The 27,900-nt window shown below is 55.4% G+C and overlaps 1 protein-coding gene across 2 annotated transcripts in view; it reads left to right on the forward strand.

Moving 5' to 3' along the window:
* Nucleotides 1-7,386: 7,386 nt before the first annotated feature.
* Nucleotides 7,387-27,900, forward strand: part of HSPA12A (heat shock protein family A (Hsp70) member 12A) — a 67,513-nt gene continuing 46,999 nt past the window's right edge. For both annotated transcript variants that reach the window (XM_062214726.1, XM_062214727.1), the window contains exon 1: nt 7,387-7,534. In XM_062214726.1, coding sequence (XP_062070710.1) covers nt 7,492-7,534 — 43 coding nt within the window. In that variant the 5' untranslated portion in view covers nt 7,387-7,491. The remainder of the gene's footprint in view (nt 7,535-27,900) is intronic.

Genomic DNA, 27,900 nt, shown 5'->3' on the forward strand with positions numbered 1-27,900 from the left:
TTTTCCAAAGAATCAAACTACTGAGTTTACGATGGGGTTGTCTGTGTGTGGGTGAAAGTAAGGACATGCTTACCAGCTTGTGGTCATTAGACAGCCTGTGGTGGTGCTCACCCCATGTGTAATCAGCGCACGGGCGTGACTCGTGAGACTGGGCCTCTCTTCACGTGCTTGCCGAACTGTAGTTAAGTTTGTGCCTGTGAGTGTTCCCTGGGGAGTTTTGCACATTTAGCTCTTAGACTTTCCCACAAACACACACACACTCACATACGCACATGCTCACCCACACACTCACATATACACACATTCATATATGCTTGCACACACACTCACATACACACACGTGCATATACTCAACCACACATAAATACACACACTCATACATGCTTGTACACATGTTCACATGCAGACATATACACATAGGCTCACACACTCATACATGGTCACACACACATGCTCATACACAGACTGTCACATACACACATGCTCACACACATTCCCTCTCATATACACACACATATACACACATGCTCACACTCACACACACACCTGTTAAATCACATAGTTACAACCTATTTCCTCATCTATTTTCCTCTTCTCTTCAATTTTCTTAGTTACTAAAAACGAAACTTAGCACTTAGAAGTTGAATATTCTGATTTTTTCCGTTTAATTCTTCTTGGCTTGGAACTCTATTGGGACACCAAGGAAAAGAGCAACTGAAGAGACACAAATGTTTCAGGGGCTAAAATCATTTTGTTTTATTAAACCCTCTGCCCTTGTGCCGCTCTCTGCACTTCCCACCCTCTGGTGACCGGGGTCCGCACAGTGGGCTTCTGCCATGCTGTAAGTGAGCACTGCCCGGGTGCAGCGGCTAGGGGAGGAGCCTTCTCCCTTTCCTCGCTCCCACTGCCCTGACGCCTGGGAAGGCCTTTGCTGGAGTACGTTGGGACCATTACTGGGCTGTGTCGCCACTGGAGACCACACTGCAGGTAGCTGGTCTCTGGCGTGGTGGGCAGTGAGGGCCTGGCCTGGGGACCTCCATGTGGCCCCAGAAGCTGCTCCCTATCCCGTGCGTGAGGCGTGCTCTCTTGGGAGGCTAATATGAAGGAGTGGAGTGCATGGCTGTGCTAGTGAGTGTCCAGTATAAAATCAGCAAACACAGGAGGGAGCTGAGGTTAGTATAAGCCCAAGACCCAACACAGTCATCCTCAACCATGGGGTGCGAGTCTCTATTATTGGGCACTTGTTATGCGCGGGATTCTAGGCCAAGTGTCCTACACACATTACCTCATTTAATGCTTACAACATCCCTGGATGGGGGATGCACTAATTATCCCCATTTTATAGATGTGACAGTAAAGCTTAATCAAGCTCACAAACTAAGGAGTGACAAATCTGGGTTTGCAGCCCAGGTCTGTGACAAGTAGGAAGAGGCAGAAAAAATATCCTCATAGTATAGATAGGGAGACTGGGCATCAGAGATGCTAGCTAACCTGCCCAAGGCCACAGAGCAAGTGCGTGGCAGAGCCATGTCTTGGAGCCAAGGGTCCTGAGAGCAGGTCTGATGCTCTCTCCCCACTGTTCGGAGTGACAACTGCTGTTAGTGCTGTGCTCAGTGGAGGGAGGCAGGGGCAGATGCCCTTCTAGGGGTCCAGTTGGTTCTTTCCAACCTCGGAGGAGGTCCCAGAGAGAGGCTGCGTGGGATCTACTCTTGCTTGAGCCTGAAATCCATGCTCTGGCCACCCAGGACCCCCTGTCCATGGTTTGTCCTGCAGGATCATGGGATGCAAGCTAGGGAACAGCAAGGTGTCTTTGTCTCCATTCCACCAACTGTCATACTGCTCTTCTCATGTGTGGCCAACATCCCTTGGCCATCCAAGTAGGGAAGGATTAGAAATTTTCTTTTATTATTATTATGAAGATTTTACTTCTCTGGGAGGCAGAGTTACAGAGAGAGAGAGAGGTCTTCAATCTGCTGGTTCACTTCCCAAATGGCCACAATGACCAGGGCTCAGTGAGATTGAAGCCAAGAGCCAGGTGCTTCATCCAGGTCCCCCATGGGGGTTCAGGGGCCCAAATACTTGGGCCATCTTCCACTGCTTTCCAAGGCCATTAGCAGGGAGCTGGATGGAAAGTGGAGCAGCCAGGACGTGAACAGGTGCCCATATGGGATGCAGGTGCCACAGGGGGCAGCTTTACCTGCTGTGCCACAGCGTGGGCCCCTCAGACTTGTCTTTGCTCAGTGCACAGAGCTGTCCTTGCTTGTATTATTGTGGAAAGTTAGACAGAGTCCTGGAAGTCAAGCGTCCCAGGAAGGACAGAACCATGGCATGGATGTGACCATTCACGCTCCCTGCAGGGGGCAGACACTGCCAAGCCATCAGCTCTGTGCTCCTGTCCAGGGAGCTGCAAGGGGCCTCAGTGCTTTCTCGGGTGCTCCCATGAGTCATCACCATGGTCCATGTGGGTCATGCTTGTCTAGAAGGGAGAGGGCTGGCGTTAGTCCCTAGTTCTACTGGGATTGTGTGACTTTGTACAAGAAATTGAGCTTCTCTGGGCTCTGGTTTCCACCCCATCATTCATTTGCTAGACCATGTACTCATTTCTTCCACAAACATTTGCTGAGAACAGACTGCGAGCCGTGCTTGGGGCTGGGAGTTGGAGAGGAGGAGCCGTCTGCTTCCGTGGGATGGGGACCCTGGCTCTTGTGCTCTGGGGTTGCTTACTGTCCCGCTGAAGGCTCTCCCTGCCGCATGGTCATTTCAGTTCACCCCATTCCCTCTGCACTGTCCTCCTTGAGCCGTGACTACTGGAATGTCCGGGCTTATCACCAGCCAGAAGTTCTGCATGGCCGGGGTTTGCGCAGTTCTGAAAATGCTGCTGAGAAAGGAACCAGCAGAAAGGTCCCTGTGCTGTTTGAAATTCTTACCAAAAAATGTTTGGATAACCCTCCATTACCTGCGAAGGCATTTCTAAAGTTTACATTGCAGGCTCGAGCGAGTGTGGTATTTGCAGAAATCACTTCCTCTGGCCCTTGAATTTGTGCCCAGGAGCAGGCCTGTGGCAGTGCGTGTTGTATATGTGAAGTGTGTTTCGGAATGTTAATGGGGAGGCTGAGTCACCCGACACGGGGCGGGGCACAGGGGAGGGGGATGCATATCCTGGCCTTCCTGCTCTGATTTTTAAAATGCACCGAAGGTCAGAGGTCAGGGTCTGACCTGTGCCCAGGCTTTCCGTGTAAGGGTTTATGTGCATTAGAGTCAGTCTGAATATTTTTTTTTTTTTATTATAAGGAGTCACTTCTGTTATATCCAACGTGTAGACAAACTTCTGGTGGCATATCAGAGGGTTCCAAAGCAGTTTTTTTAGTGGACACTTCCAGGAAAGAGTTCAGATTTGAACTAGTAACAGTGCTTCTTAACAAAAAAATTTATAAACATTTTTTAAAAAAGCTGCTCAGCCCACTATCTTCTGTATGTCCCCACCAGCTGAGAAAACTTCGCCTTGATCCATTCCCTCATTTGTAATACACTGGGTAAAGGCATTTTTGTGTTTTAAATATGTAAATTAAATAACAGTACCTATGCTACATTTACTGTGCTTAAATGTCCCGAGCCTATTCTGAATGTATTATGTATATTGTTTCCCATAATAATCCTGCCTACAGTTTTTTTTTAAATAAAGATTTATTTTATTTAGCTGAAAGGCAGTATTATAGAGAGACAGAGAGAAGGGGAGCTAGGGACAGAGATTTCATAGACTGGTTCCCTCCCCAAATGGCTGAAATGGCTAGAGCTGGGCCAAGGTGAAACCAGGAGCCAGAGCCAGGAGTGACATCCGGGTCTCCCAAGCAGGGGTAGGAGCCTATCTTCTGCTGCTTTTCCCAGGTGCATTAGCAGGGAGCTGGATTGGAAGTGGAGCAGCCGACATTTTATTTACATGAAAGGCATTGCAAGAAAGAAGAGAGAGAGAGAGAGAGAGAGAGAGAGATCTCTTATCCATGGGTTCACTGCCCAAATGTCCACAACAGCGGGGGCTGGGCCAGTCCAAAACCGGAAGCCAGAAACTCAATCTGGGTCTCTGACATGGGTGGCAGGGAGCTAAGTAGTTGGGTCATCACCTGCTGCCTCCCAGTGTGCACATTAGCGAGACTGGAGTCAGGAGCAGAGCCAGTCCTTGACCCCAGGCACTTCAATATGGGGTGCAGTGTCCCTGCACCTCAGCCCTGGACCCTTCTGTACAGTGAAAAAACAGGCCCAGACAGGCATGTCCTCGGCCCTCCTGGGGGTTCCTGGTTTCCCTGCGGTCCCCGCTGACCCCAGGTTCTCCAGCACGCTGCTTCCTCCTGTGGCAATTTCCTTTCCCCTGGCCTGATGCCCTCCTTCTCCCTGACCAAGGACTCATTGCCCTCCTAAGCTGCTGATCCACCAGCAAATCTCAGTTTCTTCTGAGCTGGGGGCCAGTGGGGTTGCAGAAAGTCAGCTGGAGTGTTGGTGTGGGGGACTGTCCCTCCCAGCTGGGCACAGCCCTGTGTTCCTGCTTTGCTGACCAGTTCAGCCAGTCTGGCATCAAGCATCTCTGTGCATCTGCCATGTGCCGGGTGCCAGGCACTGCCTAGACCAGGGGTCTGGAGGTGAGCAGCCCACCAAGGGGGCTGGCTTGCCAGCACAGGTGGAGCAATGCCCCAACCTTTGCATGCTTCCCTTTCCCAGTCCTGTGAGGCGACGAGGGACGCCAGGAGAGTCAGGTGCACCCATGCCTGCATCGGTCGCTCCTTAATCACCGTGGCCATCACTGAAGCTGGGAAGGCAAACCCGAGGCAGGGTGTTCATCGTCTCTGCTGCTCCCCTGGAAATCTGGACTGTCTGCTCCCTGCCCCCGGCACTGGGACCTGCATGTCATCTCCCATCCTGCTCACGCATCCTCATGTCCCTGCGGCCCGGGTCTGGCGAGGGCAGCTGGTGCCCAGGGCCTTGCCACAGCAGGAGGCAGATGTCAGGAGCTGCAGAGTTCCTGCTGGTTCTGACAGGCTGCCAAGGCCAATGTCCTGACACTCGGGAAGATGCCTGATGGGGAGAGGCCCCCTGGCCAGCAGGGGTGCTGGGAAGGCGTCCTGAAAGTGGGATGGCCCTGCTGATGGGCGAAGTCACATTCTCGTGCCTGAAATCCCAGCAGAAGGGAGGCAGGGGGCTGGGGGATGGAAGAGGTCGGGTTGAAGGCAGCCACAGCCAAGGCAGACCAGGCTCACAAAGCACAAGGGGGTGGGACAGGAGCCCAGGAGAGCCATGGGATGGTCCAGCCCTGGTAGTGGAGCTGAGCATCCCTGTGGATAGACAGAGGGGCCTCCTAAGGGCAGTGCTGCCTGGCCAGCAGAGAGTGGAGGGAGGACAACACAGAGACAGCTGGGTGTGTGGGATACTGTGGGAGACTCGGGTGGAAAGGCTGTCCCAACAGGTCTCTCTGGGCTGGTGGCCTTGGACAGGGACCCTGGAGGATTCCTGGATGTGGGGCAAGCAGAGGAGCAGGAGAAAGGGGTGTTAAGCTTGCTGAGAGAAGGGGCTTGTAACCGGGATGGAGGAAGGCTGGGCGGAACCGTATCCCTCGACAGTCAGGGCTGCCCACCGTGCAGTGGCGAGCGCCAGGGAAGCCCAGTGTGGTTGTGAGCACAGGCCCGACTCAGTGCTGTGTCTAATAGCTGGCATCACTGTCCACCTGTGCGTCCGTGCAATACTGGTAAACTGGGTGGACAGAGAGCCAGGGGCTGTACCTCTCTCCTCCCCTTCCAACCCAGGAGGCCTCTTCACTCAGCAGGAGACGGGAGCAGAACCAGAAGGCAGCTGCAGGTCCCACAGAGGGCCAGGGCCGGCCCTTCCCTCTGCATCCCGATTCTCCGGGCCAGGCTGTAGCCGGGGCATTGCCTTCACCCTCCTTCCTGTCCATGTTTGGGTGCCACACATCCTGGCCTCCAGGCCCTGGCTGGGAACCCATCACTTGGGTCTGGCCTCTGAGAAGGTGGGGAGTGGGGTCGTCTCAGCAAGCAAGCAGCCTCTCTGTAGGGAAAGGGTGCTCCACAGGACAATGGCTGCACCCCGCGGACCTCCACTGCTCAGTGCTCTGCACAGCTGGCCACTGCTGGCTAGCGAATGATGCCTGTGGCTCTTAGCCACTTTCTGGACTCCAGGCTGTGTGCGTGATGCCAAGGAAGCACATCACATGTGTCATCTCACCGAATCCTCTTCAGTCTTAGAAGTGTATGGGGTGGAGGTGTCTCCTGTCATACCCATTTCGCAGATGAGAGTCCTGAAGCTTAGGGACTGCATTTGGGATTTTCGATGCAGGCAACAGAAGGCACATTTGCTGTTACCCACTCTATCATCCCCTTCTGAGCAGAGCCAGGTCTCTGGGTTTTCCCAGCAGCCCTCAGCCCACCTGGCCATTCCCGAGGGCAGCAGAATGAAGCGTCCCCTCGGTGTCCTTTGGCATACGCTGTCCATCTCAGGAAGTCAGGGACAGCGGGGGTGGATCCCGGCTCTGGTGCCCAAGTGCTGTATGTGCGGTTGAGATCATCGCTTAACCCCCCCAAGCCTGCTTCCTTATCTGCAAGATGCTACAGTTACGGGGAGAAAAGGAGATGCGTCGCTTCGTGCCAGGCTCCAGGGAGGGCCTCTCTAACGGTGGTCGCTAGGTTCGCAGCCGCGCCCCCCTTGCCAAGGCGGGGTGATGGCACGGGGCCCCAGGAGCCCCCGGCCGGGCCGAACAGGTGCCAGCGGCGTGAGTGTGGCGGCCGGGCCGGGGGACAGGGACTGAATCAGAAGCCTTGCATTATTAATGCCGTTATTCTCAGACCTCCGAGGCCGGATCCCATACACATGGAAGGCGCGCTCCGCCTCCGCCTCCAGCGCCTCGCCGGGCTCCGAGTTGCCATGGAGTCCTCGCGCGGTGTGGAGGCGGACGCCCGCGGCGGCGCCCAGGGCCCGGCCCCGCGCGCGTCCTGGGTCTGCCGCCCCGGCCCGCTCCGCTGGGAGCCTGGGAATAAACCGGAGGGGCCGGCGCGGGCGTCTCCTGGAGGCTGGGCAGTGTGCGGTGCCGGCTGAAGGCTTCGGGCCCGGCCCTTGGGTGCCTTCCAAAGAACGGACGCGGCGCGGGGCCCGGGGCGCCCTGCAGAGATCGGCCCCGCCGCTCGCGGAGCCGCGCTCCCGGCCGTGCGGCCACCCCCAGCTCAGGCCGGGGCTGGGTCCCCACGCCAGCGAGAGGAGGGGCCGGCCTCGGGGCGGGCGCGGCGCGGGTGCGGGGCTGCGCCCGCCTGGCTCCGCCTTCCCGGGGCGGGCCGGGGAGGAGCGCGAGGAGGAGCCCGGGCTGCGGCGGCCGCCGCGTCAGAGCGGTGCTCCCGCTGTCCGGCGCCTCAGACCCCGAGGACGCGCACAGGGACCCTCACGGACTCACGCAAGGGCGCTGCGCCGAGCGCTCCTCTCGCGCGCCGAGGCTGCTCGACCATGGCGGACAAGGAGGCTGGCGGCGGCGACAGCGGGTCCCGAGGTGAGCGCGGGGCGCGGGTCCTGCGGCTGCGGCAGCCGGGGCAGGGCAGGGATGAGGCGCGACGGGCTGGTGCCCCGCCGTCCGCTCGCGGGCAGTGGGAAAAGCGAGCGCGCCCACTGCATCCTGCTGCCCTCGCAGACCGCGCAGGGGTCCGCGCCGCGGCGGGGCTGGGGGCCCAGGAGGCCGGGGGTGGGCTGCTGCTCCGTCACGTGCGGCTCCCCCGACCGGGGTGCCCACACTGCGACGGGGACCGCAGTGCCAGCCGGGGCACCCTGGCTGTTCCAACCGCGGGGTGGCGCCTCCTGTGGGGCCGGGTGCGAGTCCGAGAACCGCCCCGCCTGTCCGTGGCCTGGGCGGGCCGGTACATGGCCGGCTGCGGAGTGGCCAGGACTCCGCAGAGGCTCATTTCCGTGACTCAGCCAGACGGGGGTGGGCGCCTGGGACAATCAGAGACGGGGACCTGGCCCCTCACCCAGTCCTGCCCGGGCCCCACGCGAGCGCCGGGGCTGGGGGCTGCAGCTGCGGCCAAACCACAGCCCTCCTCCTCCTTCGCCCAGCCCCAGGGGCGCACTGGGCTTGGGGTGGGCGGAGCGGCGGGGGCCCGACGGTCCCCTCCTTGCGGGCGGCGGGGTAGGGGGCCCCGGGTGCGGAGGGCCGGCGCTCGGATCCCGCAAATGTGCCAGGGACGCTTTGCTTAGGGAGCGTCATTAGGGCTCAGGGGGAGGGAGGGCAGCGGGAGAGGACCAGGGAAGGGGGCTGGGTTAGCGCAGGAGCGACCCGGAGCCCAGGGCCGTAAATCAAGTCTTCCGCCACGGGGAGCTCGGGCTGGCCAGGATTCCAGGCTCCCTTGGGTCCCAAGGAAGGGAAAGTTGGGCGCATCGGGGCGCCGCGCGTCCCTGATCCGAGCGCCTTGGGGTGAGTGGAGCCGGGCCCCGTAGCTTTCCCCGGAGCTGCGGAAAAGCCGCCTTTGGAGGGTGAAATTAAAATGCCTGGGAAATGCAGCCGGGATAGGAGCGCTCGCCTCTGCAGGGACCCCAAAGCCGAGGAAACTGAGTCTCGCGGGCGCGGAGCCGCCCTGGGCGCTTGCTCCAGTGTCTCGCTGCGGGTGGCCGCCGGCCCCCGCCCTCTGCTGCACTCCCAGCCGCACCTGCCCCCTCCCCAGCCCATTGTTCCTGCGGATCTGGGAGGTGCCTCCCCACGCGGCGCTGCAGTGGTGGGGGAGTGCAGGCTGGGGGTGGGGGATCCTGACAGGGCTCACTCCCGGGAGGGGCGGTGGAGAGCCCAGACCGTGCCCCAAAGCACCAGAACCCGCAGCTCTTGCCTGCCCTTGCATGGCCGGCACACACACTGGCAAGGGTCAGGCAGCTGTCTTTGTCTGAACCTTCCTCAGCAAATGCATTGACTCCTGTCTCTCACCCTTTTCCCCTTTCCGTTGGTGGAAGGTATTAGGATGCTAGAGTGGCACTGGAATGGCTAGTCTGAGAGTTGGCGAGCCGGTTTCTTGTCTCTGGTGCTGGGTGGAGTGGGTGGTTGTGTGGAGTGCAAGGGGGGCGTAGGATCTGTCAAATGGGCAGAGGAAACAGAGATGAACGCCCACTCTGCAACTCCGCCGCACCCTGTACAATGAAGCCGGTGCTCACCTCTCCCCTACACACACACAGACACACACACACACGCGCGCGCGCCAGGGCTGGGAGAGATCCCTGTCCACCCTGGGGACACAAATGCCGGTGGACTGGGCCACCTGCCACTGCACTCCCATGCTGTGCAGTTCAAGGTGAGACTGCCCGGTGCATGGACTCCAGACTCAGCCACCTGAGGAGCCGGCTGGAACTCCATGTGTCTCTCCAGGCTGCCATTCCTCCATCTATAAATGGGGGGGGGGGGAGGGGAGGTGGGTGCGGATATTAGCAGTAGTGCGTAGGAGCAGTCTGCTGCGTCCTCATTGCAGTCTGTGAACATGTATGATTTTACCTGAGTCTTGTAACAAACCTGTTCCAGCCTCCCTCTTTGCCGGGTTGGGAAGCCTACACACAGGCGAGCGACCTAGCCACGGTCACACATCACATCCAGGAAGTGTTGGTTGGGCCCGCGGCCATCAGACTGCAGGGGTTGGAGCCCCTCAGTGAGGTGGAAGTGGTGGGTGGTGACCCCTCTGTTAGGAGCATCGACAGGGGGTTGTCTCAAGGAATGAGCGCCCCACACATCACACCGTGTTGGGACGGTGACCTGTGGGCACCCCAGTGGTGCAGGGATTGGGTGGGGAGTGGGTGGGCAGAGTGTTGAAGCGAGGTGGCAGGTGCTGGGGGCTCCCTGCTGTTCCGGTGACTTTCTGTATACTTGCACTTTTGAAGGAGGGCAGCGTGCTGAGAAGACCTTCAGCCCCACCCCTTGGCTCTGGGGCTGCCTCCTGGGCCAGCTCCTGGGGTGGCTGAGTCAGGTCTAGGCATGCGCAGTGGAAGCCTTGTAACTCTGTGCAGGGTGGGGGCAGAGGGGAGGCATGGTGGGCAGGCAGGCCCACCTGGGCTCCGGGGTCCCCGAGGCCTCGCACCAGTGGCCCTTGGAGATGGGATTCTCGCTGTCCCAGCAGTTAGTCATAGCACAAGCATGCGTTCGAAACCCTGACATTTACCGAGGGCTTAGTGTGGGCTGAAACCTGGGAAGATTGAGTTGTCTCTCTGAGCCCTGACCACACTGGTTGCTGAATGAACGCCTCTAGGCGGGGGGCTCTGTTACCCACGCTGCACCCAGGAGAAATGCGTCAGGCTCGGCAGCACAAGGCTGGAACAGGGCTGAGTGAGGGTTAGGGCTCAGGCCATCGGGCGTGGGGTCCGAGCGGTCACGCTGTGTGTCCTCCCCTAGCAACGTGCCTGGCACGTCGTGGGCCCTCAGGGTACCGGGCTGAGTGTGCGAATGACCGAGCCCGTGGCTAGCAGACAATGCATCCACCTCTTTTTGTGCCCACCCCACTATGGAAGGAAGTGGACGGGGCTGTTTGCCTTCCCCAGAGGAACCAAGCAAAGGTCACAATGATGCTCTGGGGATGGCTGCTTAGGGTTCTGGCTGCAGGGTCTACGTCCCGGTTAACACCTGCCTCTGCAGCTGTGCCCTCTGCCATGGGGGGCCTCACTTGCTACCTGTGCGTGTCCCTTACATACTGTCTTGTGCGTCCCAGAACCCGATGATCTCCCCTGCCTTTGTCTAGCAAACTTCTACTCATCCTTCAAAACCCAGTTCAGGTGTTACTTCTCCGGAAGCCTTCTGGGTCTCGTGTCTGTGTGAGATCCCCCTGCGTGGTCCCCCAGCCTCGGTACTCAACCATGGGTGACCCCAGCCCGTGTTTGTGGAGGGCCTGTCATGGTGCCAGCTTTATATGTAGGAATCCAATTTCCTCCTCCAACAACCTCATGAGGCTGGCACCATTATGATTACCCTGTTTGCAATGAGGCCATTGCAGAGCTGTGAGCAATTCAGTAACTTGGCCAGCCGTTGAAGACTGGAGTGGGCGAGGGGTCAGTCATGGGGCCCAGGAACTTATGCTGTTTCTCTCAGGGCCTTTTCTCCCAACTGGGACAAGAACCATGTCTTTGATTTCCCTGGTTTTAGTAAGGGCACATAGTAGGTGCTCAATAAATGTCTTACTGTGTGCTGAGTCAGCAAGACCAGCAGTGGGGAATGGCATCCACTTCCTGCCCACCCCACAGCGGCAGCTTCTGGAAATGTGGATGCGCAGAAACGGGCCAAGCTGGAGGGGGTGGCGGGCGGGGCTCCACCAGCTCAGAAGAGATGCAGCTTTGATTCCCACAAGCCTCTGAGTGACGACTCAATCTTGTGGGGGCCAAGTGCTCTCTTGTCATATAAATAGGGCTCTTTGGGAAGGGAGAAAGCTGCTTTATTACCGCTGTGCATAATTAGAGTGGCAGAGAGGAATCAGGGGCTTTTAATGAATGAGCAGCATGTGGCAGGGAGGGCGTGGCTGTCCAGGGCCTGGGCATCCGAGGGGGGGGGGGTTGGTCCAGGAGCAGGTAGCATGCCGAGATGAAACCGGAAGCCACAGGCCCTGCCGATGCCAGCTCTGCAGGTTTCTAGCTGCATCCCTGCTATCACACGTGACTCCCAGTCCTGCTCCTTTCCAAGCTGTGCAGTAGCAGGTGCAGTGAGAGGACCAAAGGCTGTGTATCAGCTCCAGCTGAACTTTCCTTTCCTGGTCTCTGAAAGGGGTGCACGGATCCGTGGTGGGAGCCCTGGGGATACAAAATGGGCAGGAAATGGTTTTGTCATGTATCAACCTCTTTGCCCCTGGGAGGAAGAGTGAGGTGGCCTTCCCACCTCTCCCCATACCCTTGCCCACCAAGATTGTGTGGGCCAGTGGGTCAAGCTGCTTTGCTTTCCTTGGGGTTTGTAGGAAGAGGGCAGAACAGAGTCTGACTCGGGCTAAGTGGGGTGAGTGCTCAGGTCCCGACTGCTTTAGACCTGCATCCTGCACGCACCGAGGCAGGGCCCCTGGAAGTGACATAGGAACCCTTGGTGCTCCCTCCCGCAGAGTCTACCAGGAGGAGACGAGAGTGATGACAGCTGGAGGGCCTGTGCTGGCCTTGAGTGCCCGTGAGCCAGGAACTATCCTTTGGTCATTGGACAGCCCTCTGGGGGTTAGCTGCCAGCCTGCTTCTCCCATAAAAGTCACCTGCAAAGCTTCCCAAAAGTCCTGATGCCCAGGCCTCGCCCACGAGGGTGGAGCCCACTTTGTGAGTCAGCGAATTGCAGCTGTCGGGCTTGGGGCCTTCATTCCCTGGTGCTGACCCCTGGGCCGTCAGAGGCAGCAGATTTTCCTTAAGCAGCGGTTCTGTGCTAAAGGCTTCCCTTGTATCATCTCATTTAATCCGCACAAACACCCATAAAGTGGGTGATTTTACGTAGGGAGAAACTGAGGCTCAGAGGATTTGAGTTCATTCATAGGTGATGCAGTACCTGGAGGCCCCGTGAGAACAGAACTCAGCGCTGTTGGCCACAGGTGCATCCTGTCCCCAGGTGACTGCTTTCCAAACTTCTCGAGGGACCTACCATCCAGGCCTTGATTTACCGACTCTTTAGAAAATGAGCCCATTTAAAGAAAATGCGTTTCTCTTAGGAAGACTCTTTCAGTGTCATAGGTAGGAAGCCCGTGCCACTTGCCATGAACAGGAAGGAACCCAGCACAAATGCACAGAGCATTTATCACACGGCAGCTGGAGCCGTCGCCCACAGAACGCTTTGTGCCGAGGCCACGCTCTGGCGACAGAGGGAGACCAGAGAGTGCCCCTCTCAGGGACCTTCACTGGGGTGGGCTGCACTGGGGAGACTGGGTAGAGAAAAAAGAATGTTCCAGCAGCATTTCACAGGGGCGGTCAGCTTGGATTCCAATCCCAGCTGCAGTTTTGGGATTTTGGCCCAAGTCGTTGACTGCCTTGTCTCCACCCCAGTTTCATCCTCTATGAAGGGGGAATCCTGATGGACTGGCTTTTACCTACACCCATGACCCACGCTGGGTGCTGAGAGTGCCTCCTGGTGCATGGTAAACGCTTGCTGTGATCCCCATGGAAGTAGGTGGGGAAGGTAGCAGCGGCTGCATTTTGTCCAGATGGGCCGACCTCGCTGGAGTTGCACAGAGCCACGTGGTGTCTTGTCCAACAGACCCAGCATGTTAGGGACAGCAGGGTGCCTTAGGTTCTTGACTGCTTTTGGCTTCCACTTGCCCCTTTGCCAAGACTTTGAGCTCCCCACCCACTGGGTTTCCTGACTGGCATAGCCAGTGGGGTTCAAGGTCTTTGCATCCCTGGACTCTATCCAGAGCTACCTGACCTCTGTCCTCTGAGGATGGAGTCCACCCTCAGACTCCACCTGCTGTGCTGGGTCCCCAGATGTGGAGCTTTGTGGTGGCCAGGACCACCCCCTCAGTATCCAGTCTTGACCATGTCCTGGCTGGCAGCTGCTCCGTGGCTTCCCTTTTGGGGAACCCTGACCTGCAGGGTTTGGGCCCTGAGTCCAGTCCCCTTGTGTTTGGACTGACCATGTGTTTTGGTTTGCTGGGATGGTGCTAGCTTCTGCCCCTTGTCCACTGAAGTTATTAACAGTGACTCCTTTCCCTTTCTAAGTTTCTCAGTTTGGAAGATGCTACTTACCTTTGGTCTCTTCACAGCCATGTGGACCCAAGCGGGGTGAGGGAGGCAGTAGGGTGTGAGGTTAAACCTGGGCTTTGGGCTCTGAAACATCTGGGCTCAGCTGTGTTGGACATCTGGGTCTAACATGGCTGCCCCTCCGTTCCTTCTGCTGCTCACAAGGGGATAAGTAATGATCTTTGCCTCATCGGGGCGCTGGGAGGATTCGGCAAGAGGATATGTCAAGTGCTTAGCATGAACCTGGCACACAGAGGGTGCTCAGGAAGTGTCAATCATTTTGTTATTGTCAGTGCAGGTGATTTAGGAGGTGTGATGGTGAAACGTAGGAGCCGGAGCCAAACTGCCCGGGTTCAAACCAGGGCTGTGTTATCCACCTGTTAGATTATCCTGGCGAGCTACTTAAACTCACTTTTCTCATCCACAAGATATGGACTATAGCAGTGTCTGCACATTGGCTCTGCGAGGAGTAAATGAGTTTATTACAAGAAGAGCGCTTAGAACAGAGCTGAGCATGAAGTAGACAGTGAATTAATGTTAGCTCTTGTGATTAGTTGTTATTATGAACCAATGTTCCAAGTTACATTCTTGTAGGCAAGAGGAATCATGCAATGTATTCATTTCCTATTGCTATCATAAAAATTACCACAAATTTAGTGGCTTTAAACAATACAAGTTTATTACCTTGTGTTTCTGGAGGTCATAGCTAAGCCCCACGTGGATCTCCCTGGGCTGATCCAGGGTGCTGGCAGAGCTCTGTTACTTCCGGAAACTTGAGACGAGACCTGTTTCCTTGCCTGTGCAGATCTGCCCAGGTCACCTACATCCCTTGGCTCATGGTCTCTTCATCACCCACCCTCCAATATCAGCTTCCCCTCCTGCCTTCTCTGCCTATGCTCCCTCTCTCCTAACCCCCCTCTTGGGAAAGGATCTCCTGTATTGCCCACTTGGCTAATCCAGGGTAATTTCATCTCAAGATCTTTAATTTAATCACATCTGTGAAGTCCCTTTTGTCATGTGGTCACACAGGCTCCAGGAAACAGCACATGGACAAATCTAAAGGATGGCGACTGAGCCTAGCACAGCCAGAAATATTGGTGCCTTGTCTGGGTTTAGGAGTATTAGAGCTCCTTCCATCTCCCCCAGGAGCGGACTCAAGATCAGTGTCTGCCATTCAGATTCCTCATGCACCTGCCACACATCCTCTCCCCTGGAGTTTGGACTGTTGATCACCCTTGGGATTTTTTTTAATGTTATTTGAGTGGCAGAGAAAGAGCAGAGGAGAGCAAGCGAGTGCTCCCATCTGCTGACACACTCCCCGAATGTCTGCAATGGCTGGAGCTGGGCCAGGCTGAAGCCGGGAGCTGGGAGCTCCATCCCTGTCTCCCACGTGGGTGGCAGGCACACAAGCACTGTTGCCTCCTGGGGTCTGCATTCTCGGGAAGCTGGAGTCAGGAGCTGGAGCCGGGCAGCAAACCCAGGCATTCTGATGTCAGACAAGAGACTCCTAAGCTGTGTCTTAACCTCTAGGCCCAACACCCACCCTCAGCCCTTGACATGGATACAGACTTGGTAGGGTCACTGGAGACATTGCCACTTTCAGGTCTGGTTTAGCCCCTTCTTAGTGGCCTATGGATTCTTGAAGACCTGAATCAAAGGTTTATTGGCTCCCAAGCAAGAGAAAAGTATTAAGGTATTAGAGAATTAGTGAAATGGCTATAAAATGTCATATTATATTTGCTTTTGCTATGTAACAGACTGTCCCAACATTCACTGCTTTAAACAAGTCATCTGATTTGTTCAGGACTCTGTGGGCAGGTCTCAGTCAGTGGTGCTTTTGTGGGGCCCACTCATGGTCACTTGCATGGCTGCTGCTTCTGTTGGCCCAGCTGGGCAGCGCAGTCCCACATGGCCTCACTCCTGGTTCTGGGCTTGGCGCTGGCTGTCGGCCTGGCTCCTCTCTTCTGTGGTCTTTTATCCTCCGGGAGGCTGGCTCAGGCTTTTTTACAGCAGTCCAAGGGCAGCAGGTGGATGGCCGGGAGGGGAAGCTGCCACCAGGCCTAGGCCCCTCCTGGGAGGCCGTGTGAAGTCACTGCTCCTGCAGCCCAGAGGCAGCCCATATACCAGAGGTGCAGGAGCAGAGGCTCCCGTCAGTGGGAGGGATGGCCAGGAATTTGTGCTATTTTTATTTCTTTTTCATTTTCCAAAAAGATTTATTTTATTTATTTGAAAGGCAGAGTTACACAGAGCCAGAGAGAGAGAGAGAGAGAGAGAGAGAGAGAGGTCTTTCTTCAGCTGCTTCACTCCCCAAATAGCTGCAATGGCCAGAGCTGGGCCAATCCGGAGCCAGGAGCCAGGAGCCAGGAGCTTCACCTGGGTCTGCAACACGGGTATAGGGGGCCAAAGGACTTGGGCCATCTTCTACTACTTTCCCAGGCGCATTAGCAAGGGGCTGGATCAGAAGCAGAGCAGCCAGGACTCGAACTGGCGCCCATATGGGATGCGGGCACTGCAGCCTGGGGCTTTAGCCCAATGCACCACAGCACTGGCCCCGTGTGCTATTTTTAATCTGACAGAGTCAGTTTGACTAAAATGTTACAAGTAGGTACTTAAGGAAATTGTATTATGTTTGAAATCAACTCAGTCTTCTCACTTCTGAAGACTTGCTGGGAGTGCCCGAAGATGATCTCACACTTGCTATTATTCATCTGTTGTGTTACAACACATGTCTGTAATTGATAAATACGGGAGCGATGTCGGGGACCTGAAGATTTTGTTGGCTCATTCACAATTTATTCCAGTACGTGTGTTCTTGATACATTCAGACATTCTTTCTTATGATTAAAGGATAATATATGAAGAACTGAAAAAGAAAAATAAGGCTGAGGACCCATAGATGAACCTTCCATTAGTACACGTCACAGCTGTTTTAGGATCTTTCCACACTCTAAGCTCTCTAGGGAACCTGAGAGGTAGATGAAAGACCTAGGAAAACTCAGCCTGTAAGAGAATAATGGATGCAAGTGGTGCCCCACATGGGTTTCTTTTAAAAGATTTATATATATGAAAGAGTTACAGAGAGAGAAAGAAAGACAGAAAGAGAGAGAGAGAGAGAGAGAGAGAGATCTTCCATCCACTGGTTCACTCCACAAATGGCCACAATGTCTAGAACTGGGCCAGGTTCAAGCCAGGATCCAGGAGCTTCTTCTAGGTCTCCTACATGGGTGCAGGAGCCCAAGCTGTTTTCCCAGGTGCCTTAGCAGAGAGCTGAATCAGAAGTGGAGCAGCTGGAACTCGAACTGGTGCCTAAATGGGATGCCAGTGCTGCAGCAGCTTAGCCCACTACGCCACAGCCCTGGCCCCCTGCATAATTTTTTTTTTTAATTATTTATTTGGAAGAGCAAGAGAGAAAGAGCAACACACAGAGAAAGATAGACAGACACTATATATATAGAGAGAGAGGTCTTCCATCTGCTGTATTCACTCCCCAAATGGCTGCAAAGGCCAGGCCTGAGCCAGACTGAAGCCAGGAGCCAGGAACTCCATCCCGATCTCCTATAGGGGTGGCAGGAGCCCAAGCACTCAGGCCATCTTCCACTGACTTTCCATCTGCACCAGCAGGCAGCTGGATCACAAGCAGAATAGCTGGAACCCAAACTAGCACTCTGAGACACGATGGTGGTGCTGGAAGCGTCAGAACCCACGACACACAACACTGGCCCTACTGATGGGTTTTTAATTTTGATGAAAGTGGTTCTCTAAGAAGTGATGGCCCCAGGCCTTTCATCTCCAAGGAGGGGCAGAGCTCCTGGTGCCTGTGGCTTGAGCGTGCAGGATTTTATTGGAGCCGGCACTGTTTGTGGACAGATCCAGTCGCGAGGTGCCGCAGGTGTGGGGTAATGTGCACTAGCCTTGCTCTCCCCCGAATCCTGTTATTTTTAGTGTACGCGCTTAGCATGGGGAGTATTTGCTCTGGTCTGGGGGCAGGGAGAGCCTCTGGGCCCCTCTCCTCTTCCTGCCTTGCTTTGCAGTGTGTTGTTTCTGAGAATGCTTTACTTCCCAGGCATTTGCATACATCCTGGACAGTTTCCCCTGCTGGGCTCCAATTTCAATATCAGTGGCTCCAGGAGGGAAGTCAGTTCTGCGGGTGACACTCCTGTTCCCTCCACCCACTTAGCACCCCAAGAGCCCAGAGGGAGGTGGCTTTGCGGGTGTCCTTTGCTTCCTGCAAACTGGCAATAACCTGACGTCCCTGTGAGCTCCTGCTCTTTGTAAATCAGTCGCCGGGGTCTTGCTGTTTTCTCTGTCACCAGGAACCGTGGTGCTCTGGTTGCGTTTGGGACTTGGGAGATAGAGGCATGGGACGGGCTCCTGCTGACTCTGAGGCCTCTGTCTGGCCTCCCTTTGTTTGGACCCCAGTTTTCCTTGGGCTCCAGCTAAATTCCTCTGGCTGCTTCCTTCCTCTTTGTCTTGTTGTCCTTGGGGCCATCTCTGCTGATTGGGATAAGAAAGTGTTTACGGCTCAGATGTCGCAGTCCTCTTCCCAAGGTGGAGATGAAAGGGGTCCTCAGAACACAAAGCCCAGGGGTGGCATCTGAGGCCGGATGGGGCCCCGGGGTCCCCTGTCTGGGCTGGCCCTACCCTCCCATTTTCCAGACAGGAAAACAGAGGTCAGGGAGAGGGGAGGCTGCTCCAGAATGCTGAGCACAGCCAGGCCAAGAGTCCGTCTGCTGCTTCCCTCCACACTTTCCAACCAGACCCAAGGACGACCTCAGAATCCCCCCCACAGCAGTGCAGTCAGCCGCTCCTGTGGGGGGACCCAGCCCTCTTCACTGTTAATAAACTAATGACTTTTTTTGAAACAGTGCCTGGGGCAGCGGTGCTGAGCTCCGAGGAATGCGGTGCCAGGCCAGACCGCTGCCGAGGGAGGGAGGACGCAGCCTCCTCCACACCCTTGATTTGAGAGCCCCAGGCACGCCTTGTCCGTCTGCCTTCTGCACGGCCCCCACTTGGCCCTAGTGCTTACCCGTGCCTCAGTGCCTCGGGCTCTGGGCAGAATGTCTGTTCTAAAAGGAGAGTCGCTCCGGCTTTTGGTTGCAGGTAACCACGCCTGCTTGTGTGAGTCCAGTTTTCGTTGCTGTGATGGACGGCGAGTTTTATCTGGCTCAGTTTTGAAGCTCAAAGTCCAAAGGGCCTGAGGCAGACTTCTGCTTTGGCGAGGGGCACGTGGTGGATGGCAGAGCGCAAGCAGAGGGTCACACGGAGAACCACTTTCCAGGGTCCCCGGTGACCTAAAGGCCACCCACTGGACCCACCTCCTAGTGTCTGTATCTCCCAGTAGTCCCATGCTGGGGACAAAGACTTTAAAAGACACGGGCCTTTGGGATGCATTTAACATTCAAGCCACTGCTCTTCTGTAGCCAGAGGAAGCCGAGACTAACTGAAGGTGAGGATCCTGGGGGAGTTCCTGGAACTTAACCCAGCTGCTCAGTCTGGGAGGGGGAAGTGTTGGGAGCCTGGCAGTTTCTCTCCCTGTGCCTCACTTTGGCTTTTCCCTGCTGGTCACCTGTCCTTCCCCTCTGCGGGCTCTCTGTCCGCAGGGCCAGTGTGGCCACCCACCATGTCCGTGTTGAAGCAATGAGATCCAGGTGTACAGAAGATCTGCCCTCTGGCTGTGTTCCTGCCCCGCCCCCCCCTCCAGGTCCAGATTCCCCAGCAGGCCCTTAGGTTCAGGTGTGATTGGGTACCTGACTCAGGAACTGTCCACCTTGGCTCGAGGTCAGTCTCCTTGCTGGGAGAGGCGTGGGGCGTCTGATGTCCACAGCTATTGAGTTCTTTTTTTTTTTTTAATTTTATTAAAAAAAATTTGTTTTTGACAGGCAGAGTGGACAGTGAGAGAGAGAAAGACAGAGAGAAAGGTCTTCCTTTTCCGTTGGTTCACCCCTCAATGGCTGCTACGGCTGGCGCACTGCGCTGATCCGAAGCCAGGAGCCAGGTGCTTCCTCCTGGTCTCCCATGCGGGTGCAGGGCCCAAGGACTTGGGCCATCCTCCACTGCACTCCTGGGCCACAGCAGAGAGCTGGACTGGAAGAGAAGCAACTGGGATAGAATCCGGCGCCCTGACCGGGACTAGAACCCGGCAGAGGATTAGCCAAGTGAACCGCGGCGCCGGCCTACAGCTATTGAGTTCTGCAGGCAGTTGTCGTGCAACCGTCTACGCCAGGCTGGATAATGGAAAGATGCTCACAGAGATGTTAATGCCTCCTGGAAAAATAGTATTGAAAGTTAACATCGGGACTGGCACTGTGGCATAGCAGGTAAGGCCACCACCTACAGTGCCAGCATCCCATATGGGTGCCAGTTCTAGTCCCAGCTGCTCCACTTCCGATCCAGCTCTCTGCTATGGCCTGAGAAAGCAGTGGAAGATGGCCCAAGTCCTTGGGCCCCTACACCTATGTGGGAGACCCGGAGGAAGCTCCTGGATCCTGGCTTCAACTTGGCACAGCTCCTGCTATTGCGGCCATCTGGGGAGTGAACCAGCGGATGGAAGATTGCCCCCTATCCCCCACCTCTGCCTCTCTAACTCTGCCTTTCAAATAAATAAATAAACCTAAAAAAAAAAAAAAAAAAAGAAAAAAAATGACACCATTTTGGTGTAAAGAAATCTTAGTTTTTTCCAGAATACTCATTTCCAGGAACTTTTTTTTTTTTTTTTTTTTTTGACAGGCAGAGTAGATAGAGAGAGAGAGATAGAGAGAAAGGTCTTCCTTTGCCGTTGGTTCACCCTCCAATGGCTGCTGCGGCCGGCGCATCTCGCTGATCCAAAGCCAGGCCCATGCAGGTGCAGGGCCCAAGCACTTGGGCCATCCTCCACTGCCTTCCCGGGCCATAGCAGAGAGCTGGCCTGGAAGAGGGGCAACCGGGATAGAATCCGGCGCCCCAACCGGGACTAGAACCCGGTGTGCCGGCGCCGCAAGGCAGAGGATTAGCTTGTTAAGCCACAGCGCCGGCCTCCAGGAACTTTTTGAAGATCCCGTGTACAGACGCCAAGAATACGCGTTCAGCTGTTGGACATTTTGCTGTTCTTGGAGAAAATGACTTTCCTGGTATGTTTCAGGGGCCCCTCCCGTGAGAATGAAGTGCAGCCCTGTGCCATTTTCTCTTGGTACTTGCAGGACTGTGGTCAGTTCACGGGGCCCTGGCTGGCTGGCCCCATTTGAAGGGACCACACGCATCAGGTCCAGCCGTGGCCTCCCTGGCCAGCAGGGAGAGTGCAGCAGAAGGGACATTGCGTTGATCTGTTGATGCCAAACACAGCACTGACGTATTCAGTTCCCATTCTGTCCAAACACTAGGAGAGATCCGAGGGCCCTGCAGGGGAGGACTGCGCGGTCAGCTGTGTGAGGCCTGTCGAGAGTGTATCTTTGGCTAAGTCCACAAAGGCCCACGCAGTGGGACACTGCAGTGGGCCCTGGGAGCAGGCTGTGCAGAGCAGCTGGGCCATGGCCCCTGTGCATATTCTTTCTTCCAGCTGCAGCTCCTGGGCTTCTCCCTGGGGAGTGCTGGGCGAGCTGGACATGAGCTGGACATGTGGGAATCATGCTTGCCCTATCCTGAGAAAGCCAAGGGGCCCAGGCTCTTCATATCAGGTCCTGAATTGGCACAGACCCCTGCCCTGGGTCTTCCTGTCTCAGAACAGCCTTGGCAAGTGTCTTGGAAGATGTTAATGACAGACCATCCCTTGGGATTGGCTTCTGGGCCACCTGTTAGGACAGGTGGGGATGGGGCGTCACCCAGGGTGGAACAGACCTTGAGCAGAGGACCTAGCCGGTGGACGAGGGTGGCAGGGACCCAGGCCTCCTGTGCCGGCAGGAAGGCAGATTGGATTTGGAGTTAGTACTTGCATCAAATCCCAGGGTTACTTCTCACCAGTCGTGTGGTCTTGGGCAATCAATTTAGTCTCTCTGGGCACAAGTGTGAAATGCACTGAGCACACTGCGTCTGGCCACCAGTAGGGGTGGACACATGGTGATTGAAATCAGCTTAGTTAAATGACAAGGTCCTGGCTCCCACCCTCGCTGGCCTTGTGACCTTGGCTGGAGCAAGTTACTCAGCCTCTCTGAACCCCGTGCCTTCACCCAAGAGGTGTGGGTGACAACACCCTACTCCGTGTTACCTTTATTATTCAGAGCACCCCCTGGGAATGCCCTCCTCTCTAATGCTCAGAAAGGTGGCACTAGGCAGGAGAGCTGGCAGGTGGGTTCCCTGCTGGGAAGCTTCTTTTGTTTTTTAAGATTTATTTATTTATGTATTTGACAGGCAGAGAGAGAGAGAGGTATAAGAAATATAATGGGGAAGGGGAGAAAGAGAGGGAGGGAGAGGGGGAGAGAGAGAGAGAGAGAGAGAATCTTCCATCTGCTGGGTCATTCCTCATATAGCTAAGTTGAAGCCAGGAGCGAGGAACTGCATCCGGGTCTCCCACATGAGTGGCAGGGGCTCAAGAACTTGGATCGTCTTCTGCTGATTTCCCAGGCCATTAGCAGGGACCTGTATGGGACTCTTGGACTTCCCAGCCTTCCGAACCATGGGCCAACAACCCTTGATTCTTTATCAGTTACCCCTCCCCGACCCTGCTCGGGCATCTTATTTTTTAAAAAAATATTATATGAAAGAATTACACAGAGAAAGGAGAGGCACAGAGAGAGGGGGGGTTCTTACATTCACTGGTTCACTCCCCCTTTGACCACAATGGCTGGAGCTGCGCTGATCCAGAGCCACCCACGTGGGTGCAGGGGCCCAAGGACTTGGGCCATTTTCCACTGCTTTCCCAGGCCACAGCAGAGAGCTGGATTGGAAGTGGAGAAGCCGAGACTCGAACTAGCGCCCATGTGGGATGCCGGCATTGCAGGCGGTGGCTTTACCCACTACGCCACAGTGCTGGCCCCGTGGGTATCTTATTTTAACAGCAGAGTACACACACATGACTACATACATGGTCCAAACTCATGGATCTGAACACCAGAAAAGTGAGCTTTTCCTTTTATCACTTACACTTCAATAATTTTTAAAATATTTTACTTATTTATTTGAGAGGTCGAGTTACATACAGTGAGAGGGAGAGACAGAGAGAAAGGTCTTCCATCCACTAGTTCACTCCCCAAATGGCCACAACAACCAGAGCTGAGCTGATCCAAAGCCAGGAGCCAGGAGCTTCCTCCTGGTCTCCCATGCGGGTGCGGCAGCAGGGAGCTGGATCAGAAATAGAGCAGCTGAGACTTGGGCCGGTACTCTTATAGGAAGCTGTTGTCACAGGCAGTGGCTTTACTCCACAACACCAGCCCCAGGAAGTATTTTTTTTAAGTCAAGTTTATTGAAGTATAAGTGACACAAGGTAAAACTGACTTTTCTAGTGTTCAGTTCCGTGAGTTTGTAGTCATGTGTGTGTGCGCTCTGCTGTTAAAATAAGATACCCAAGGTGGGGAGGTAATTGACACAAAGATTTTTTGGCCCATGGTTTGGAAGGCTGGGAAGTCTAAGAGCCTGGCACAGGCTCAGCGTGGGCCTCGTGCTGCGTCATGTCTTGGTGGAGGGCATCACATGGAGAGACAGAACAGGTGCACCAGCCTGATCTCTCCTCTCCATCTTATAAAGTCACTAACAGCATCATGAGGTCCACTCTCATGGCCTCATCTAATCCTAATGACCTCTCCAAGGCCCCACCTCCAAGTACAACGAGCACACTCACAGACTTTGGGGATTCAGTTGCCAGTATCTGAACTTCTGGGGACACACTCATCCCACAGTATCATGTAAGCACCCCCACAGCAATGCGTAGACTGTTTCCCACGAGGGAGGATTCTGTCATGCTGAGATGTCTGCCCACAAGTCACTCTGTCTTATGGAGGGCCCAGTGCAGACTGGGACCAAAACCTGGACCTTGCCTCGTTAGGGAATGACCCTCAGAAGTCCACTTGCTGGCAGGATCTGTCTGTGCCTTGGAGCTCCTAGCAGCCAGGGGCTGGGGGTGGGCTGCGGAAGTACCCAGAGGGCCAGGGGATGCTTACCCCAAAATGAGGGTCGGGTAACTCTCCTCACTGTAAGTGCAAGGGCCTTTGTCCCAGGGGCTCACTGCCTAGCACCATGGAGGCAGGAAGCTGAGCCCAGGAAGGTGTGGTTTGAGGACTGGGGAGGCTCCCTGCACCTGCTACCAGCCACGTGCTGGGCTCCCCCATTAGGGAGCCTTTTGCTCAGGCAGGCTTGAATTGGTGCCACGTCCCTTGGAGTTAAGCGTGAGTTCTTCAGTGTCCTCTTTTCAAAGGTGATTCCTGGCCTGCAGATAAAGCCCTTAGGTGGGTGGACTTGAACTGCGCCTGCCGCCTCTGACCGGTGGGGCGGGCTGTCTGGAGTACTGTGTTGAGAGCTCTGAGACCTCTACCAAAGTGGGAAGGAATGCGACTGTTGATCCGTGCTGTGCTTCCCACATGCCAGCCCCTGAGTTGGTTACCGATGGGAGCTGATGAATGAAGTGTGCATGGATCTGTGGGGAAGTTTCCGGGATGACTGTGCCATAGGTCTCCATGAAGCTAAATTGATTCCATCCCAAGAAGAGTTTCTGAGATTTGCCCTTGTGGTAGGTTGCCACACTGATAGCCTACAGTGAGTCCTAACTCCAGGCTTGAACCCCTTGTGTGATCTCCTTCCACCTGGACATCTGACTTGTTTTGGTCAATGGGACTTGGACAGACACAGACCCAGCAGAGGCTAGAACTGCTTGTCCATGCCTTGGGACTTGCCCACTTCTCACTTTGCCATTGAGGAAGTCCAGGCTGCCCTCTGGAGAGGCCACAAAGAGGGGAACTGAGACCCCCAACCATTAGCCCAGACAGTGACACCAGAGGTGGTCTTGGTGCTTGTAGCACCAAGTTAAGCCTTCATGCAGCTTTAGTGACATGAGTTGACCCCAGGTGAGAAAAGCCCAAATTACAGAACTCTGTGCAAATAAGAGATTGTCATTTTAAGCCACTAACTATTGGAATTTAAAAAGTTGAAATAAATAACTGATACAGTCCCATTTTCTTTTCTTAGATGAATTGCATATAGTTACAGATGACAGGGTTCGTAGTAAAAGCTTTGTGTTTCTTCTTGGCCAAATAAAGATGTGACAACACTTTGTTAGGGCCACAGTTATAGAGGGAAGAAGTCACTGCTCGGTCCATTGAGGGATTTTAGAATCCTCGAAATCCTAGAAAGCCCGGGGGGCATTGCTGTGCAGCCTGGGTCTTTAGCGGTCGTTAGCTTGGCGTGACTTAGATTAGCATCTGAGATGTGGTTCAGCTGGGGGGTACGGCGTTGAGGTGGAGCTCTCAGGGCTCTGTGAGGTGACTTCTTCATTTTGCAGTGGAAGAAACAAGGTCCCAGAGAGTGGCAGTGACCTGAAGAGCGCACCTGGTGCCAACATGGCTGTGCTGTTCCTCAGAGCAAGCCAGGCCTCCGACTGTCTGGGGAGACGTTGGGGATTGAGGTTGGGAACATTCGAGGGGCAGAACCCAGTGGTGTGAGGGATACCCCAGAGGGGCTGCTTTAGGTTTTGTTGTTGGTTTGTTGCCCTAACAAAGTACCTGAGACTGGGGAATTGGTAAAGAATAGACGTTTGTTTAGGCTGGGAGGTCCAAGATCATGGTGCTGGCACCTGCCTCGCACCTGGGGGCGGGGCTCCCCGCTGCAGCATCATGTGGTCCCGTGTGTTAAGTTGAGGATGTAAACCCCAAGGTCAGAGGTTAATGGTGTTTGTAGGGAAGCCTTGGGGGGTCACGAGGTATGGTCCCGATGACGGTGTTAATGGGTTTCCACCGTCCTGGGCAGGTACTGGACTGGTTCTCAGGATAGAAGCATTACACTTCCATTACAGAAAATGAATTGAAGGAAAGAGAGGCAGGGCCAGCCAGACCCCACACCCAGAGGTAGCCCCATTACCCCTCAGGATGGCAGACATGTTGAGACTAAACTATGGAAGGGCTGTGTCCTGGGGTGGGAGACTGGCCTCCTGCTACAGACAAGGAAATGGAGACTGAAAGATCTTGTTCTTGGTTCTGATCCGCAGAGAGAGTGGGTGGTGGTTGCTGGTCTGTGAGTCCAGAGCATGTGTCCGTCACCCCCGGAGTGTATCTGTGGGGCTCTCTTGTGGCTTTGCCTTGAGCCGCAAGAAATGCTCCCAAGACCCAATGGCTCTGGACACCAAACATTCAGGAAGCAGGGTGGGGTGGGCACTCCCCAGGGGCAGGCTCTGTGCAAGGCACCAAAGGGGTACTTGAAAAGTGGCCCACACTTCCTCTTCCCAGAGTTCAGGTGCCTTGCTGGGCCCACCTGGCTGCACGTAACCCAGTTGGGCACTGCTTGTGCTGGTGCCAGAGTTAGCCAGATGATGGGATGTGGCCAGGGGCCCTCAGCTGGGCACTGGGCAAAAAGGCTAAAGGGTCTGGCATCCCCAGCCCTTCTCTTTGGAGGTGTCTTTGTGGTGGGAGCAGCTGGCTCATGGTGGGAGCAGGGCCCCTGGTGCCATCTGCAACAGGCACTTGGGGCAGGCAGGAGGCCTAAATACCGCAGCCTTGGTGGTCTGCCCCTAGGAGCTGCCAGGTCCCTGGTCACAGGGGCAGCTTCACTTCTCATCAGCAGGTTCCCTGCAGAGGGTAGAGCCTGGTTTTGCTGCAATGAGGCTGCTGGACCCAGGGAGAAGGCACTGCCATCAGAAAGCAGAGCCTCCCAGCCATGGAATCTGCCAGTGCCCTGAGAAGTGGAATAAGACAATGCCTAACCCTCAGGACCATAGGCATAGGAGATCACCCACTATGGCAAAAGAGACTTGACAGGTGTGGGTAACTCAAGGACCTTGAGATGGGGGATGATCCCGGTTTATCTGGGGGTCCAGGGTAATTGCAGGGGTCTTAATCAGTGTAGAGGCAGGAGAGCCCGAATCAGAGAGAGATGCGAAGATGCCACTGCTGGCTTTGGAGGTGGGGGGAAGGGCCGTGGGCCGTGGGATGCAGGCAGGAAGGGGTTGCAAAACCAAGGAAAGCAGGGGGCCTCTGGAAACTGGAAAAGGGGAGGGAATCGACTCTCCTGGCACCCCCAGGAGGACCAAGCCCTGCCAATACCTTGACTTGGGCCCAGTTCCAGACTTTGGGTCTCCAGGCCTAGAAAAGATGCGTTTGTCTGGTTCTAAATCAGTAAATTGGTACTGACTGGTGACAGCAGCAATCGAGGGGTGATGCACTGTGCCCGCCCTGTGGGGTGACATCATTCTGACATCATCTCCCTCCCATTCGCCATGCCTGTGGTTGAACTTCACATAAGTGAGATCACGGAGTGGCTGTCTTTTCCTGTCCAGAGTCTTTTCCTCGGCACGGTACTTTTGAGATTCGTGTTTGCCACTGGATTTCCTGTGTTTGGCTCCCTTTTCGTTGCTGGGTAGTATTTCATTGTGTGGGCGCATCGTGCTCTGTGGATTGTTGTTCTGTTTGGACTGGCTCCAGTTTTGGGCTATTATGAAAGAGAAAAACACGCTGAACCTTTTGGAACAGGCTGTTCTGTGGACACGGGCACTCAACTCTCTTGGGTAGAATCCTAGTGGTCGAGTTGCTGGTCATAGGGTGAGCATCTGTTCAGCTTGGGGAGAAACAGGGATTTCAAGGCCCAAGCACAAGTCACCTGGCCACTGTGGGCCCTGGGTGCCCGGGGCTGCCCTGCTGGACTGCAGTGCTTTTTGGGGACACGCAAGTGGTGGTGGTGGCAACTTCTCTAGGCCAGGGCAGAGGGCTTGGTGGCCTGCAGGTGGTGGAGTCCGTTGGGAAACCTCAGCCAGCACATGTCGCTGTGGATCTGAGGGATGACTGACAGGTGAGGCTCACATGTTCGGCTCGCTGCTTAGGGCTGCCATTTCTTACAGGTGCATGTCACAGTCTCCATAGCAACCCTGGGAGGTTTGGGGGGAGCATGGTCAGCTGGGTTTGTAGTTATGGAAACTGAAGCTTGGTATAGAACCCTGTCTGGGACAGCTGGAACCAGGTGTCTGCCTGGGGTGCAGCTAACTCTGGGGCCTCAGTCCCACCCCCACCTCTGGAAGAGTGGCTCAGGGCTGTGCCCACTCAGCGGGCAGGCAGGAGGGTCAGCTCTTCCCACGGGAAGGACAGCAGGCGTTTTCTCCCTGAGGAGCCTACA

This window comes from Lepus europaeus, chromosome 17 (genome assembly GCF_033115175.1).
Source record: "Lepus europaeus isolate LE1 chromosome 17, mLepTim1.pri, whole genome shotgun sequence".
In the NCBI taxonomy this organism is placed as follows: Eukaryota; Metazoa; Chordata; class Mammalia; order Lagomorpha; family Leporidae; genus Lepus; species Lepus europaeus.